An 18,767-nucleotide genomic window follows, 5' to 3' on the forward strand; every position below is an offset into this window, starting at 1 on the left:
GTGGCATTCTATAACACTGGTTAGTTGCATTCTATAACACTGTGAAATGTAATTCTATAACACTGGCAAGTGGCATTCTATAACACTGGTAAGTGGCATTCTATTTCCCTGGTAAGTGGCATTCTATAACACTGGTAAGAGGTATTCTATACACTGGCAAGTGGCATTCTATTTCCCTGGTAAGTGGCATTCTATACACTGGTAAGTGGCATTCTATAACACTGTGAAATGTAATTCTATAACACTGGCAAGTGGCATTCTATAACACTGGTAAGTGGCATTCTATAACACTGTGAAATGTAATTCTATAACACTGGCAAGTGGCATTCTATAACACTGGTAAGTGGCATTCTATAACACTGGTAAGTGGCATTCTATTACACTGGCAAGTGGCATTCTATAACACTGGTAAGTGGCATTCTATTACACTGGCAAGTGGCATTCTATAACACTGGTAAGTGGCATTCTATTACACTGGCAAGTGGCATTATATAACACTGGTAAGTGGCATTCTATAACACTGGCAAGTGGCATTCTATTTCCCTGGTAAGCGGTACTCTGTTACACTGGTAAATGGCATTCTTTTACAATTGTAAACATGATGTTCTTTCACAGACTCTGCAAACGCTTATACTACAGATACTAACTTTACTTAATATTCACAACATAAGATAATTTGACAGATTATATTTCTTATAAAAAATCAAATACATAGTAGAAAAAGGAACATGTTTTGTGCATTTCATAATCCCGTGTGAATCAAAATTTTATTTTTTATTTTTGGTGTCTGAATGGTAACATTACATGTGTTTACATCAAGTGATTCAATATCTCGTATTCCCTGTCAGAACAATCCTAATATAGCTCTACGCCAGTACGATAACGACACTTGGCCATCCTCTTTGCGAATTTGTATTTCAAAAGTTTTTACACCTTAGTAATCCTCCTCTCAATATGAACGAGGGCCTTTAATTGGATTGCTGATGATTAAAATTGTCCATAGAATTTGCCTGAAATGTAAAGAGAAAAGAAAGAGAAATGACTGATATTATAATACTTAGGAAATAGGAAAGTTGTGTAATGTTAAGGCACACACTTTGCTTGAGCAGTTTTGTTAACTTAAGGACTAGGCGCAAAACAGTTAAGATCTATAGGACTTGGATGAGTACTTGTGTAGTTAGTTTACTATGATATGATAACTAAAGTTATATATACTTACGGTAGAAAGTTCAATGCTGTTTGGAACTCCATAACTCTGACTGTCTCGGTTAACTCTGGGCATAGGATTCTGTTGCAATAAAGAAATAATAAGGCGCAGGAGAACCTGATAAGTCATTTTTGATCATGTTATAAATCTTGATATAACAATAAAGCTATATGTACGACAATTTTACATTGATAGTTCATCAGTATTAATTTTGTTTCTTCAATATTTATATTAGTAGTTAAAACAGTTATCTAAAACAGCTTTGTTCATTTGAAGGAATACACTTGAAACATACTGCTGTGTCTACTTTAGATTAATTAAGTCCCTCATAATTTTGACCAACAACAGACGTTGTCAGTGTTCGCCATAGATAGTTTTGACTATAGCTGAAAGAATAATGCTTTTGTGATACAATAATATCACAAAAATGGATCTTATGTAAAAAAAAATACCGTAGAAAATGCCTTCTTACAAAATTTGACATATTCTGTATCATTGTCTGATGAAATATCAACTGTTTATCCAGCTCTTCGTCTTCCTCTAAATCACGCTTTAAATCATCCTTATGATCTCTCTCTTCTTCATCGTCTTCATCTTCATCTTCCGTACTACCGACTTCAGCAGCAGCAGCAGTATTATATTCAGCTTTGCCAAATGCAGGGGAGATGATAAACCATAGATACGCAGGTATGAAACAGGCTACTGCTATTCCACAAACAATTCCTAAACCCACAGTAAGACCAACTTTGATTGGTGCTGTTGGAAATAATTAAAGAAAAGACTGGTGTAGTTATATGGTTATACTGAATAATTCATGACTAGAGCTCAAAAGTATCCCACTTTTTTTATTTTCGTGTGGGATGTCGATGATAACAGTCGTTTTGATGGTAATGTCGAATATCGTGTTAATCGATGGGCTTATATTCATGTTGGTGGCGAGTGTGATGGGTTGATGTCGACGGTGACCATTGGCTTTATGGCGATTGTGACTATCGTATCCATGGCAGTGCTGACGCACCTGTTGATGGGTACGGTCGTGTTGACTGGAAAGTCGACGGTCGTAATGATGTCGATTGCGAAGGTCGGGCTGATAGCGAAGGTTAAAGTCGTATTGATGACCGAGATGACGGTCGTGTTGATGGTAAAGGTGACGACCAGGTTGATGCCAATGGAGACAGTCGTGTTGATGTTGAAAGTGACAGTCGTGTTGATGTTGAAAGTGACAGTCGTGATGATGAAGATGCATGATGGCGCAGGCATTTAAGACATTGATGGTGATGCTGGTCGTGAGGATGTCGATTGTGGTGATGGCAATCGCTACGTTCTTGTTAATGATTAAGATTAAGGTCGTGTTGATGTTGAAAGTGATAGTCGTGTTGATGTTGAAAGTGACAGTCGTGATGGTGAAGATGCATGATGGCGCAGGCATTTAAGACATTGATGGTGATGCTGGTCGTGAGGGTGTCGATGGCAATCGCTACGTTCTTGTTAATGATTAAGATTAAGGTCGTGTTGATGTTGAAAGTGATAGTCGTATTGATTTTGAAAGTGACAGTCGTGATGGTGAAGATGCATGATGGCGCAGGAATTTAAGACATTGATGGTGATGATGGTCGTGAGGATGTCGATTGTGGTGATGGCAATCGATACGTTCTTGTTTATGATTAAGATATAGGTCGTGTTGATGGAGAAATTGACGGTCGTTACGTTGAAGGTGATCTAATAGAAGCTTGTTGCAATGGTGGTGGAATTTGGAATGTGGATCCTGAGAAAGACCTCGTATATTTACCGACGCTGCAATCTGTACCGTCTACTTTGATGTTTTCACTTTGATATGTTCCATGTATACAGCTACACTTATAGTTTCCCTTTCCAATATCGTTACACGTCCCATAGTGATCGTCACAAATATCGGAGTTTTCGTCACATTCTTTCAAATCTATAAAACGAAACGGAAAATGTTAAAGTGATAAAACACACAAACTTTTAACTGATAAGTGGAGACCCTATTTTTAGTCGAATGTGACTGTTGGTATAAAGAATGCGAAGGTAATGGATTCCATAAGGCTCACAACATGAATTAGACAACGATAGGTCAATATAAGTCTCATAACATGAATTAAACAGTGATAGGTCAATATAAGGCTTACAACATGAATTAGACAGCGATAGGTCAATATACGGCTCACAACATGAATTAGACAGCAATAGGTCAATATAAGGCTTACAACATGAATTAGACAGCGATAGGTCAATATAAGGCTTACAACATGAATTAGACAGCGGTAGGTCAATATAAGGCTTACAACATGAATTAGACAGCGATAGGTCAATATAAGGCTTACAACATGAATTAGACAGCGATAGGTCAATATAAGGCTCACAACATGAATTAGACAGCGATAGGTCAATATAAGGCTTACAACATGAATTAGACAGCGATAGGTCAACATAAGGCTGACAACATGAATTAGACAGCGATAGGTCAATATAAGGCTCACAACATGAATTAGACAGCGATAGGTCAATATAAGGCTTACAACATGAATTAGACAGCGATAGGTCAATATAAGGCTTACAACATGAATTAGACAACGGTAGGTCAATATACGGCTCACAACATGAATTAGACAGCGATAGGTCAATATAAGGCTCACAACATGAATTAGACAGTGATAGGTCAATATAAGGCAACATGAATTAGACAGCGATAGGTCAATATACGGCTCACAACATGAATTAGACAGCGATATGTCAATATAAGGCTTACAACATGAATTAGACAGCGGTAGGTCAATATACGGCTCACAACATGAATTAGACAGCGATATGTCAATATAAGGCTTACAACATGAATTACACAGCGGTAGGTTAATATACGGCTCACAACATGAATTAGACAGCGATAGGTCAATATAAGACTTACAACATGAATTAGACAGCGATAGGTCAATATAAGACTCACAACATGAATTAGACAGCGATATGTCAATATAAGGCTTACAACATGAATTAGACAGCGGTAGGTCAATTTAAGGCTCACAACATGAATTAGACAGCGGTAGGTCAATATACGGCTCACAACATGAATTAGACAGCGATAGGTCAATATAAGGCTCACATGATTAATAAGACAGCAATAGGTCAATAGCTGTGAATTTGTTGCTTTATGTTTTGCTCAGATGTACAATCCATTATATTTGAAAGATATTAATTACTAATATGATTCATTTGCTACTCTTTTGATTTCTATTCTTTGTCAATTTCTTAGCTGACAAATCTTGCTGGTGCTGCATTAAAGCCAGTATATGTAATGTTTTGACACTAAATTTGTCATTTTGTTTGAGATTCACGCGTGCCATTTACTGGGTGAAAATATAATAAATACAATAAAAGTGAAAGTTTAAGTTAAAGATCCTCCAATTATTTTCTTACATGTTGAATTTGCTTTGGTGTCTTCTGTAACATTATAACGCATTCCTGGTACGGTGTGACCTAATTGAATCGCACCGTTTATTGCTTTCTCTACATCAGATGGACCTTCAATGGATTCGGCAGTAAAATCGTTAATCACATTTGCAATTGTGACTTGATTTGACTTTTTGAAAGAGACGTAACAGCGTAAAGTGTAGTTGAAAATCTCGAAAACATCATCAAACTTCTCGATCGTGAACATGTGAAGAAAAAGTAACATAATAATCTTATTATAGCAGTTTAAAGAAGCATTTCTGGTAAGTAACAAGGAACAAAAAATGTACATTTTCAATAGAAAATAAAAACATACTTAGTTAAAAAAGATACAACAACAAGTTATTTATGACTCCTATCATATATGAATTACTTATAAAATAAGATTAATTACGTATGATTTAATTACGTTTCTCTTTACCCATCTTATTAGACATACAATTATCCTTTATTTGATCTGTATTGCTCTTGATGTACTGAGAAAATCAATAGAGGAAAGGCACTTGTACATTAAAGCAGAGAAAAATCCTACCTAAATATATAAAATAATACATAAAAATGTTTCAAGTCAGAATGAGCTAATCGAAATATCAAAATGTATTTTTTAAAGGTAGTAACTACATTCCTAAATGTATTCCAAGAAACATACAATACTCCTAAATGCTGTGTTACATAGAGAAGCGTAGAAACGACATCACATTAAATTTTATACGTTCAATTATTTTCAGTAATGCAACGAAACTAAATTTTCACTCCATGCTTTCATTTAAAGCAGCATTTTGCGTTGATTCTCGAGATTTTGCAATACTAGGATACTATACCAATGACGTAAACTAAGCTAACTGTAAAGTTTCAACTCAAACTATTCCCGAAAAGTGCAAAAAATATGACATTTTCTGGCTCGTATTTTGAATCTTTGACTTCGATAGACTCCTCCCACTAAAAGGAACCTTGTGAATATGTATAACGGACAAGGTACTTTTAATAGCAAGGTAAACAGTAAACAAAAATCAGCTGAGGAGATGTACATACTGCGCGAAGGGACAGTTACGGCATATCGCATTGCATACGATGCCCTAAAAACCCAAGAAAATTCGTCGCTCCGCGGAAATAAAACCTGCTTTGCAGCAAGGATACATAAGAGAGAAAGTCATTGAACCAGCAAGAACTCGATCGGTACGTAACATTCTCTAGAACGATATTGTATCACTCTAATCGGTGTTATAGGCTAGTTACTGTAGTACAATCAGACCTATTAGTGTGTGACTTACATTGGTTAGGCCTGAATAACGTTATGTACACGCTGTGAATTGTTCACTAAAAGCAATGTAGCTATGAGTGTAGCGCAATGGGGGCCGTTAGTTTCCGGATCCGTTAGTTTCCTCTCTTGAAAAACGTTAGTTTCCTCCTCTAACAACATGGGAGAAATTAACGTTTTTCAGGAGAGGAAAGTAACGTTTCTCATAAGGGAATGCAATGAGGCATACTGGCTAGGCCATGTGGAGATTTAAGTAGTGCTTTGTAGCAAGTGCTTTGCAAAACTGAAGTAATTGTAATTGATTATTTAGGCGATTTTTATGATTATGTGTGAGTGTAGTAAGTTACCCTTTTTTTTAGTTTCATTCAACAAGCATGGTTAGTTTCCTAACCTGAATGCGATAGTATACTACCTTGATGTAGGGGAGGAAAGTAACGTTTTTAGAAGAGGAAACTAACATTTTCAGGGTAGGAAACTAACAGGTCGGGAAACTGAAACCTAGGGCAACATGCAATGTCTGCTGTTCTGTAAATGTTATATAACTGTAAATGTTATATATAACCATTCCATGAAAGTGATAAATAACATGTAGTCATATGACACCAGTAAATGAGAGCAATACATTTTAGCAGCTGATCCCAAGACACGTTTATAATTTGTAACCTTTTGCTACCTTCTTAGCAACCATCTGGTGATGAAACACCAAGGAGGGCTGGCAGAAGTAGAGGTTGGATAGGCCTCAGGTAACACCAGACAACGGGACAACCAGGCTAACAGCAGCTGCAGCTAGGAGGCAGGTAGAAGAACGTCAGCAGGAGCGAATGGGAAATATAAGGGTAAGTTTCAATATGCATAATTGTGGGATTTGGTGCAAAGTAACAGCTGATAATTCTTTAAAAAGTTAAACTCAGCCTAATAACAGAATGGCTTGCTCAATTATAGAATACTAGCAACATAAGTAGCTGGGTAGATTGTCATACTGAAAATAGTTATTTTACAGTGACATCAATTATCAAAGGGTTATATTTGCTAAACCTTTTTGGAAGCAAAATACAGTTTGTCTGAAAGCAAGTTTTGAAAAACAGAGCACTTCGTAGTACTTGGTGTAGTGTTCAAACAATACATTTTATGTCTATCTTCAAATATCACATGTATATTAAACACCCAAAGCTACACAATCAATCAGTGCTGTCTATCATCAAAGCAATGATATTGTTACTTAGGCAAAATAAATGATACTCTTTTTTCTTCACTTTTCTTTTTAGGCAATGGTTGGTAATGTAGATGTTCAACAGCCCCGACAACTGGTAATGCAACTGCTTGAAACCCATCCGGCACTCTTTTTTGATATATGTACACTCAACATCTCAAGAAGTAAAAGTTGCTTGAATTCAAACTTGGTATATAGGTAGTCTTTGAAGAGTAGATGGTCCTTATTGTTTTGCATCGAGTTTAAAGGTCATTTGAGGTCAACACTTGAAATCTATGTAAAAACAGTATCTCAAGAAGTGCTAGTTGGTTTGACATCCAACTTGCTATGTAGATAGCACTTGGTAAGTAGATGAACCCTATTGTTTTTCATGGAGGTTAAAGGTCATTTTAGGTCAAGAGATGTTCAACTCTTTAAAATTTATAAACAATATCAAGAAATGAAAGTTGGTTGAACTTCAAACTAGCTATATAAGTGGCCCTTGGTGAGTAGGTAAAACGTTTTGTTAACCATGAAGGTCATTTTGAGGACAATAGTTCATATCCCAAGAAGTGAAAGTTGGTTTCATGGCAAATGTTGATAACACTCGGTGGGTAGATAATCCCATTGTTATGCTTACGGCCATTAGTGCTAATGCCATATCTCAAGAAGAGAAGTTGGTTAACTGTTACATTTTAATATGTAGCCCCTGGAGAGTAATTGATTGCTATTGTTTTCCATGGGTCAAAGATATTCTCTATTTCCTTGACTTAATCATTCACTTGTATTCATTTCTTTATTTCTTGATCAGTTGTATTCCTTGCCAAATATAGACGTGTTTTCAATATCATCTAAGATTATAGACATGTTATTAGTATTACATTTTCTTTTTGTGAAAGACGTGATCATGGTTTTTCTCTATTTTTCTGTGTTCCTTAACTTTACCATTCAGGGCTTTGAATAAACACAGTTTCTTTCACTGCTGTTCTTACTTCAGTCTGAAAAATCTTCCAATTTAATGTGCTAATTTATTCTGAAACATAGACATTAAGAAGCTTCAATACACATAACAAGTTCAATTAAGTGTTCATTTTTTATTGATGAATGTGCTTAGAATAAGTCTGCTGATCTTTACAATAACAAAAATTTAAAAAAAGGAATAGTTCTTCGAGTACACACCTGATTCCAAACTAGTACATGCATTATGTTTTAGATCAATTGGCATGACTGATGACTTTGAGAAAAGAAGACCCCACCCCTACCACTTTTTAAATTACTGCAAAGTTGTAGGAGACATGCAGGTTGCAATCACTCCAACCTCCCCCCACCCCCAAATAATATTACTTGCTGAAGCGAGGAAGATTAATAGATTTGACTTATTACAAATAGAACTAGGCCCCATGCTGCTCTGATGGCTTGCAACAAGCTGTGCAACAACTCCATCCCACCCCCACCCAAAAAAAATGATATCACTTGCTGATGCAAGGAAGACTTATAGATTTGACTCATTACAACAGTAGATCTTGGTCCCATCCTGCTATGATGGCTTGCAAGAAGCTGTAAAACTGATGGAGGTTGGCTCGGGCGAATTGTACCAGAGATGTGCCTTGGGTCATCCTCGGCAAGAACAACACGTCCTAGTTGAGAATTGTCATCATCAAGCCTCCGTCTAAATATGTCCTTCATCAGTTGAGGAATGTACTTGTAACTATTCTTTTCCATAACAGGAACACAGGTCCATCTGCCTGCAGACTTTGAGAATTTTCTTGAAAACCTGAAAGTAGAATCACAAAAATAAACTATCACTCAGGGAGGAAAGTACTGTTTCTCAGGGGAGGAATTCAAGCAAGAAGACATTTGGCTAGGCTACGTAGAAAGAGTTAGGTACTGAAGTAACTGTAATGTTTTATTTAGGAGAGAAAATAACGATTTCAATCAAAGAAACAGGAGGCAAATTGGCTAGGCTATATGGGAAGAGATATTTGTAGAAAAGGTAGAAATGATAAGAAATTCCTACAGTTATTCCACTTAGGCCCTAGGCCTACTAAATTTATTCTTTCCACATAGCATAGCCAATATGCTTTCATCAGCTTCCTCCCTGGAAAAAACGATAATTTCCTCTCCATGATTGAGGAGGTACAGAGGTAAGAAACGTTTTTAGGGGAGGAAACAAAGTATTTAGGGCAAGAAACTAACTGGAACCGCCAGAACGTAGGCCTCGTGATTTCGGTTACTGCATACGAAATCACTGCCATCATAGCCCATGCCTTGTAAGGTAAACGTCCCTTTACCAAAACGTCACCGCTTTATTAAGACCAAAACGTCCCCGCTTTTTACCAAAACGTCTCCGTAGTCAAAACGTCCCCGTGAGTCAAAACGTCCCCGCTTTTATAATCAGTTGGAATGCAAGTGTGGATGTTTTTAGTTCAAATCAACTTACGTGTAAGGATAAGTATAGTTCAGGTTGAAAACACAGTTTTTAGGGAGTGGGAAGTGCCGGTTATGAGGGCGGAAACATTTTTGAGTATAATTTTCTGAGGTTAGATAATATAAATAGAAAAGGGAGTGCAAGAGGGCTGTAGGTTTATAGGATTTTTTTTAAACACGATTTGCTTTCTGAATTAATATCGATATTGAGGGAAGGGATTTTTTTTTTTACTTACTTTTGGAATATGCGAGACGGGGTGGATGAAAGTGATATATATTTTCCTACAGCACACTACGTTTAATTTTTTTTCTGAATTCAAATTATAACTTAAAATTAATATATATTTACAACTGTGAATGAATGTGATAGCATATGGAAAAGTTTAGGCTATAAAAGAGCATTTGCTCTACAAAGCCACACAGACTAAAATCCGCCGATGTTATGAGTCACCGGTATGAATATGCATATTGACAGGCGGACTGTTCCATTACCGGCATGGGGATTGTATTTGTTTCTAAATGAATTGATGCTAAAATAATTATAGCAGTGAATGTAAACGAACACTGAGACATGACGTTGTGTTTATACATTTATTTGTCTGCACACCTTTTAATCGAACTTGAGAAAATAACATTTATTAGGCAAACTCATGTATTTGACTTAATTAACTGGGGTACATGGAGTTACCCACTTACAGTGGTATCTTCCAAACAAACAACCATTGATAGTCCTAGCGATAGCTTTAGCCTACGTACATACGAGTGTTAACCTAACTGTACTAAACCATATGCATTAATACATAAAGCACGGTAGGCCTGAACGTTCGCTACAAACGTTTACGTGGGCAATTTATATCACTATATTCATCCTATTTCAAAGGAAACTATGAAATAGGATTCTCAACTTGTTAATTTATGTTTATTACAATGTCGTCATCTTATTTCATTGCATATTACCACCCAAATCTCGAAATTCACCTCAGAAATCACAATACGATTGTCGGACGAAGCATCAGTGGGAATGTTGTTGATACACAAGCTGATTCGTGACGTAGCTCATGAATAAATAATGAGGCGTTATAATGAGGTTTTCGAAGAAAAATTTCTTACGGAAACTTTCATTCGATGGAAAAAAGACATACAGTGACCATTAACCAATCAGAAATAGGCTTATATAATATGAAAGAACAGAATTTGAAGTTAGTTGCGCAAGTTTAGCCATGCAGTTTGATCAAACGGTCTGAGAATTCGAGTAGTTTGAAGTTAGCGTCCTTGTAGAATATACGAATATGCAAGCACATAAATCCGACTGGACTAAAAATTTAAACTTTTTTAATCGGAAAACGACATACAGTAAAGTTCAGATTAATGATAATTCGTTAAAAGATTATGAAAGAGAAATGTTTAAACTACTGTAATTTGTTTTAGCCGATATCAGTAAATGATATCGGTACATTGATTTTTTTTCAAAAGATCGCGATACGGTCGTTTTGGAAGGTATAAAACACACACTTAAGGCCCGAGGTCGACTATGCACGGATCAAATGATCGCCACCTTTCCATATGACTGGGACGTTTTGACTTACGGGGACGTTTTGACCAACGGGAACGTTTTGACCAAAAGCGGGGACGTTTTGGTACGGGGACGTTTTGGTAAAGGGACGTTTTGACTGGTAAGCCCTTGTAAAGTCTAGTGTACCTATGCGTCGGCGTGAACGTTAGTTAGCACTGTATCAAGAACAAAAACTTGTCGCAATTTGATAAGACTATGACTGTGAAGAAAGAGTTAGAAAAGTAAGAGCGTTTAGCCTAACTGGCCTTGGTTGTGCTAGTAAATAGTAGGCTAAGTACACTATACTACTAGTAGTACCATAGACTTAGTAAAGGCCCCTATACTGGCCTAGGCTAAACTAGATACTGTAGTAATCATAGTTGAGGCAGAGGTTCGGTCTCAGTTTCTCTCACCGATAATGAGAAGTAACGTTAAATCATGGTAAACAAAAAATGTAACGAACAATTCTATCCTTTGCTTACCTGTCGAGCAGAAGTCGAGCGACTTCTGAATCACTCTTCAGATGTAAATTCCTCTTCACTTCGCTCCATCTTTCCCATTGATTCCCGAGAGGGACACGGTGTCGTGGTACTTTTTCTTCTGGGCTTTCCGCCATTTTCTCTTTTCAGGTGAAGTTAGGTTCTTCAAAAATTTATATTTCCCTTTTGAGCGCTTCTCCATTGTTTTATTCTTTTGTCACTTCGTCACCAGGTTATAGTATTATGTGCATGTAGCAATTATACGACGCTAAATACTTTGCTACTACGTACAGTAGGCTTACGTGCGTGTATACTTTACTCACGGTAAAGACGCTGAGGGATTACCATGCCAATGACTGAGTCTATTTTAAAGCAGCATTTGCGTCCTTTTCTATGATTTTGCTTAACCTCACTGATTACACTTTGCCATAACGACATACATAACTAGCTAATCTATTTATATTTTACTTCAAATGGTGGCATAAAAGTCGAAAAATTTGCAACTTTCAACTTTGTTGTTCTCCAAGATTTTTTCCGTTGGGAACCCAATAAACCTCGCCCATAAGATGAATATTTAAACACTACGAACGTCATTGACAAATACGTAATATAACACCACGCTTGATTTGTGTACAGTCTATATGGCAGTTGTACCAGGGAGTTGCATAACAACTCCCTGGTTCATGTGGTTGTACCAACGCAAAGTCTTGAATCTATTTTTAGCAATGGCTCATAACTAAACCTGCATCTTTGATTGGTTGCATTCAAACTGGTGGGTTTGGCGGAATTGTATGCGATTAATTTTAACTGTGGAATTTGTCGAGGACACTCTTCTCATTATCGACATAAATCGTTAATTACTCGCTAATTAACGCTCTTGGCAGGGTGAAACTTGGATGGTATCTTAGTTTGCTGTTTTATGATTGATACATGTAAAAAAAATCGATGCACATGATAAAAAGGTGGAAAAAAGTGACCCAACGCAAAATGCTGCTTTATTAAGCTCTAAGTCATACATAAACATCTCTTCACTGATTGGTTGAATTTAAATAGGCGGTTTGTAGAGCTGCATGTGATAAATACTAATGCCGATTGTGTCAGGGAGACACAATTCTCAGAATCATATAATATCCTTAATTACTTGCTAATTAACGTTCGATGTAGGGAAAAAAGTATGAGAAAGTCTTAGTTTTGTCTTTTGTGATCGTATTATGATAAAAACTCGATAGACACGGAAAAATTCTGGACAAACGCAAAATGCAGCTTTAAAAACGATTTTTCAACGACGTGACGTTTAGTTGAGATTTGATAAATAAATTATGTCCACACAATCGTTAGCTGCAACGTATTATGGTTTAATTTAACTTTTAATTTATCCCGAAATAGTAAAGGTTTACTTACGCTGGCGCAGATATCTGCTTGCAAAACCTTAAAGTCATTGGAAGAGTTATGATCATAGTCTGGTATCCACTTTGTAGCTAAACTTATGACAGTTTTTACAGATTTTTTATCTGTTAAAAAAAAAGAAAACAGTTAAAAACAAAAAGACTGATGCTATGGAATTTGAGAAAAAATAAATAATGAGAAACATTATTCATCTGTGCTTGTTTTAATGTTTCCTCACGTTCAATGACATGAAAATGTGACCTTCCAAACAAAAGGAGCGAAGGGGTAAAGGACATAAAAAGAAAAAGAAAAAAACACAACGTCGAAGTTGTCTACTTATACAATTTAAGCATAAGAACTTGAATGAAATTAACCGATTTTTTTTTATACCAAAAGGTATTTCATATTACAAATTGCAAGATGATTTCCTTTTAGAAGTTGCAAACTTGCCTAAAATAGCCATTAATTGGGCACATTATCTAGTTTAACGATATGAGCGATATTTATAGGATTACGAAATATTTTGTGTCTATAATATTATGTTAGAAAACAGCCGAGAAGGAGCTGGTGCCTTCGAAAGAGAAGTTGTTGATCATATCGATTGAGGTTTACCTATACAGCTTCCGTTAAATAAAGCATATCCCGGTCTGCAGACACATTCGCCTCCCTCGTTACAGTAGCCATCGATCCGCTTTGCGCATTCTGCGTGTACACATTTCTCTGTTTGAAGCATGAATAAAGTTATTTGTTTGATGAAAATAAATCTATATATATATATATATATATATATATATATATATATACATATGTATATATATATATGTATATATATATATATATTTATATATATATATAGATATATGTATATACATATATATATATATATATATATATATATATATATATATATATATATATATATATATACATGTATTTTACGTTTAAATGAATCAAGAAACTGTATTACTCGCAAAATGATTACTTCAAATCCAATCGACATTTAAAAATATTGCAGTTGCATAAGTTACCTTTGTTACAATTAATTAAAACTTAAAAGAGGAAAACAATTCTAGGAATGAATATATAAACAATAGAGAGAAGAAACGTTTCATGTTTTTTAGTTAAAATTATTCGCATTATCTTAATAGATTTCCTCAAACTATTACAATGAAAACATACAGCATGGTTTTGTTTTTCAGACTTGGTTATTAAAAAAGCATAACGACCTTTTTGAAAAGTGTCCACCAGCATACAGGCGCGCAGCCAGGAATTTGCCAAGGGAGGGGCGAAACTGTAGATTCGGCATTGCAAACTATCTAAGCGTAGCGCCACCATGCGTTGGCGCGAAGCGTACAAGAAAAGTTTCGCTGAAAATGCCTCCCAGATCGCTGGAAATGGCACTTCCCAGGCCTTGTAAGTTGCATCTTAGCATTTTCTCTTTTGAAAATACTAGCGATATCGTTAAAAACATTAAAACAAAAATTAAAAAATATGATCAAGGGGGGGGGGCGGCTGCCCCCTTCGCCCCCTCCCCTTGGCTTCGCGCCTGCCAGCATACAATATAGTGTAATATTTTACTTTATGCCGATCACCAAAGAATTGCACTTCAACAAAATGATTATTTTTGTTGATGTCAACGATTGATTCAACTTTTGATAATACCTTGGCAATCTGGAACTTGAGAAACATAAAACTCTCCGTTTATGCAAACTGCGTATTGTTCTCCAACAAGACGTCGCTCTTCAACACAACTGAAAGATATTATTTCATCCTCATCATACGAAGTATTGGAGTTTTTATCACCAAAAAGTAAGGGTTCTGTCACATTTAGCTTTGGACAAGTTTCTGAGACTAAGGAACAAAACAAAAATATTTGTATATTTAATATTGGTTTTTTTTGTAACTTAATGAACTAGGATTACTTTATATCAATATGAGTCAAAATAATATCTCTTTATTATTCTTCCAACTATTCAACGCTTGAAAATGTCTTCTTTTCGACCAGAAGAGGAGAGGAGGGGTGGGGGTGTCTTTTGCTGTTTACCGAGGAAAGCATATCAAAATTTTAGTTTGGAAGAGAAAATGAAAATTGAAGATAGCTAGGTGACCAAAAGATAAATGTTCTGGTCAGTCCAGTATATCCGAGTCGTTCGATTCCGTGTCTAAATCCAGCTAGACCATACAAATGAAACATAATATGAACAATGTCCAAAACGCAAGACATAACTTTATCACGTCCACAATTTGATGTCGATACCAACAATCAGTATTTGCCTCATTCCACCCACCCACATGTCTCTACGGTATAACTTATTGCTCCTTTTTGACATTTGTTTATGTTCAAGTTAAATGCAAACGAGCCATATCCATATTTTGTTATCATACCTAACGTGTATTGATAATTGTTATTATTATACATTGTATAATAATTGTGCATGTATATATGTGTGTTTTGCAATTGAAATAACGAAACCAAATCTGAACTTCGTAGACGGGATTATGAAGCATATATAGGTCAGACACTCCGATTTAAGCTGTGTTATTTTCGCATGGCAATATTAATACATATTGCAATATACAGTGCTAGAACATACCTTATAATATTTATTAGATTCGCAGATGCTTTGCCTACGATCAGATTGTGTCAAAGGTCATAGTCAGGTTATTGTTACTACTAGATGTTAATAAGACTAGCAAAGTAGTAATTTAGTAACATTCTATATATTACAATTCCTATAGAAGGCTAATTCAATATACTATTCCATATCCTTCTATACTCTGTACTAGAATTATATATACTACATTCTTTTCCATATTATACTATGTTATATATTATAATGCTGGTAAAGGCAAAGTTTTCCAATATTGATGAAATATATTGATTCTATCTCAAGTCCACATTCCGCGCAAAATGGGTCTCGATTACTACAACGTTGTAACATAACAGTGTACAACATAATCATTGGTCACCTACGTTTACATAACATGAAGTGTATAAATACTGCAACAACAACTGATAAATATTTATCTACAGTGCAGAAGGTAAACCGTAGGCTACGATATTTATCAAAACAACAAAGTTATTTCAAAATATCCAAGATTCATTTAAGTATTTATTAACTTGTAATTTGCATTGTATAGAATTTACTGAAAAACAACACTGATTTTGACATCTTTGATCAGTAAACAAATAATAACTATAGCTTACACAAAATCTGTGACTTAAGTCAATCAGAATCGCTGCTATGAGAATAACGAAGTTCAGGACGAAATCAAAATGGCGTGGGATGTTAAGACACACAGTACGACGATTACCTTGCTGAGTTTAATCCTTAATCATTCGCCTATTAACTTGAAAATCATACTTCTAAGGTTCTAATTACTAATCAAATTCTTAAATGAAGCATTAGTTTGCTCATGGATGCTTATTAAGTAAATCAAAAAATGAATTTCTACTTACATGTGACCACAGAGAGAGACAAAATACACAGTATGCTAAAATACTCCATGTTGCTCAACCTATATCCGGGTCTTGTTAAGAGGCTGAAAATCAAATACACGGATACATATAAAGCTAACGTTTGACATTATGCTTTCAGAACAGAGAATGTTGTAGTTTGCTTATAGTTACACTATTGTTGCTGTATACATAGAGGATATGGCATAAAGAAGAAAGAATCGCTCGAACGACTTATCAAGCATAATCTGCATAGATATGTAACTTATATTTGCAGAATGATTCTAAGGGTGTCATAGATCGAAATTTGGTTTTATTACGCTGATAACATTTTGGACTTTGTACAACGCTTATACCGTTGTTATGCGTAGCTGTATGAATACATTCGTTTGTATTGTTATTAACCTATTTATTATTAATTTGTATTGTTATTAACCTATTTATTATTAATTTCAAATTGATGGCTTTAATTTATAATGTAATTTGCTATGACAGATAGAAACGATGAAACGAGAAGTTTTATGTTTATCTGGCCAGCATATAAAGCATTTGTCGTGGTCGGAAAAGTGTTGGAAAATGATAACATTTCCCAAAATATATTGCTAATGATACTACAGAAAAAACGTATAAATTGTCTTTTTTAATACTGGTGTCCTTTTCAAGTGACAATAACAGCATTCAGAAACAAAATAAAGTGGTTTATGAATGAAAACTTGTCTACTGGCCCTTCACCATCCAAAGTAAACATGGCGTATTTTATCATGTTCAGCATCGCCAAGGACTTATATTTATCAAAAACAAATTGAACCAAAATGGACGGAAAATAATTTAAAAAGTACCAGTCATTTTCAGCCTTTTAAGTTATGTTGCATTATTCGTGATATAGAGTGTGATATAAAGTCCATTTTCGCGTGATTCGGTTGTTGTGATGAGGAAGGGTTGAGTGTAATAATGAGGCTGGGCGGGGTGGGGGTAGGAGTGTTGAACTGAATCTAAGTACTTATTTTGTATGTAAGTAATCTTCTTATCCACGCAGGGAATGCTCATTTATAGCCTAAACATTCGTACCAGTAAGGTTAAAACATACACAAATGAAACAAGGAAGTATTTACATTCGAAATATATTTTGCATTTTTAACTAAGTATGGTTATGAAAAATATATGTTCTTAAAATTTGATAAATATTAATATCATATCGTACAAACCAGAGGCAAATTTCGTCTTTATTATAATATAAAAGTTAAAAAAATGCTGTTCATTGAATATATTTTTTAGATTTCTATATAACTTATATTTTCAAATGTTATACTCTCCTGACATTAATATAATTTTATTTTTATGTAATAATTTCACAAAAAGGTGGTTACCATACAGACAAATAGGCTAAAAAGTCAACAACGTGATATATAACGTTTTGAAAAAAGTCAGTGTATACCATTAGTTATATTCCAGTTGCCTGAGATTCTTACATTCTGTATGGCGATAATATGATTTCTGTTTATAAATTTGGTAATATTTTGTCAATTCATCTGTCAACAGCAGACTGAATGATGTCATCACTGCAATTCAGCTTGATATTTTATTCTTCATAATATTAAAATCATTTATCGAATACTATTTGTACCAAACAGTATCATTCTGGTGAGAAGCTATACTTTTAAATTGCCTGTCACAGGAAGTCCCTTCAAGAAGTTTAAGGAGGTATTGGAACTTACACTTTTTCTCTATTACCGATTTGGAACACTCCCATGATTTTAAAGACTGATTGATCAAACATAGCAACTACAGCATCAAAATCACAGTGATATATATATACATATATATATATATATATATATATATATATATATATATATACATATACATATATATATATATATATATATATATATATATATATATATATATATATATATATATATATATATATATATAATTGAAAACGTATATATCCTCTTCTATACTGGTACAGCTATAAATATTTTGTTTACATACAGCTTTACATTACATAACTACCAATAAGTGTTTTATATGAGTACTGCATTACTATGCAATGAAGGATTTGTTCTTAGGTTAATATTTAACGAGACTCAAGCAGCCGATCGAATGTTCCGAATAATGTTCAAATGTAATAGTTATAGTTAATAACATGAATGATGCTTTCTTGTACTTGTAATATTGTAGTAAGTGAGTTTACACAAATAGAATAATGAGAGAAATACTAGTATATATTAGCGACAGCAAGACATTGCCGTTGTTGCACCACTCATAGCATGTTACACCCCTCATATTATGTTACACTCATCACTGTATGTTACACCCCTCATAGTATGATACAACCTAA

The 18,767-nt window shown here is 34.9% G+C and overlaps 1 protein-coding gene and 1 long non-coding RNA gene across 2 annotated transcripts; one reads left to right on the forward strand and one right to left on the reverse strand.

The window, feature by feature from the left end:
- Positions 1–462: 462 nt before the first annotated feature.
- On the reverse strand, positions 463–16,688 carry LOC139963241 (uncharacterized). The gene is made up of 9 exons (XM_071963862.1): positions 16,427–16,688; positions 14,629–14,817; positions 13,579–13,686; positions 12,982–13,091; positions 4,643–4,865; positions 2,997–3,146; positions 1,680–1,963; positions 1,220–1,288; positions 463–1,010 (listed from the first exon to the last, which is right to left on the reverse strand). Exons 1-9 carry the CDS (start codon positions 16,473–16,475, stop codon positions 969–971), a joined length of 1,224 nt encoding a protein of 407 aa, XP_071819963.1. The 5' UTR covers positions 16,476–16,688; the 3' UTR covers positions 463–968.
- LOC139963259 (uncharacterized) lies at positions 5,454–8,025 on the forward strand. The gene is made up of 3 exons (XR_011791531.1): positions 5,454–5,851; positions 6,615–6,769; positions 7,199–8,025. It is a non-coding gene; the product is annotated as an uncharacterized lncRNA (long non-coding RNA).
- Positions 16,689–18,767: the final 2,079 nt, after the last annotated feature.

This window comes from Apostichopus japonicus, chromosome 21 (assembly GCF_037975245.1).
Source record: "Apostichopus japonicus isolate 1M-3 chromosome 21, ASM3797524v1, whole genome shotgun sequence".
Classification (NCBI taxonomy): domain Eukaryota; kingdom Metazoa; phylum Echinodermata; class Holothuroidea; order Aspidochirotida; family Stichopodidae; genus Apostichopus; species Apostichopus japonicus.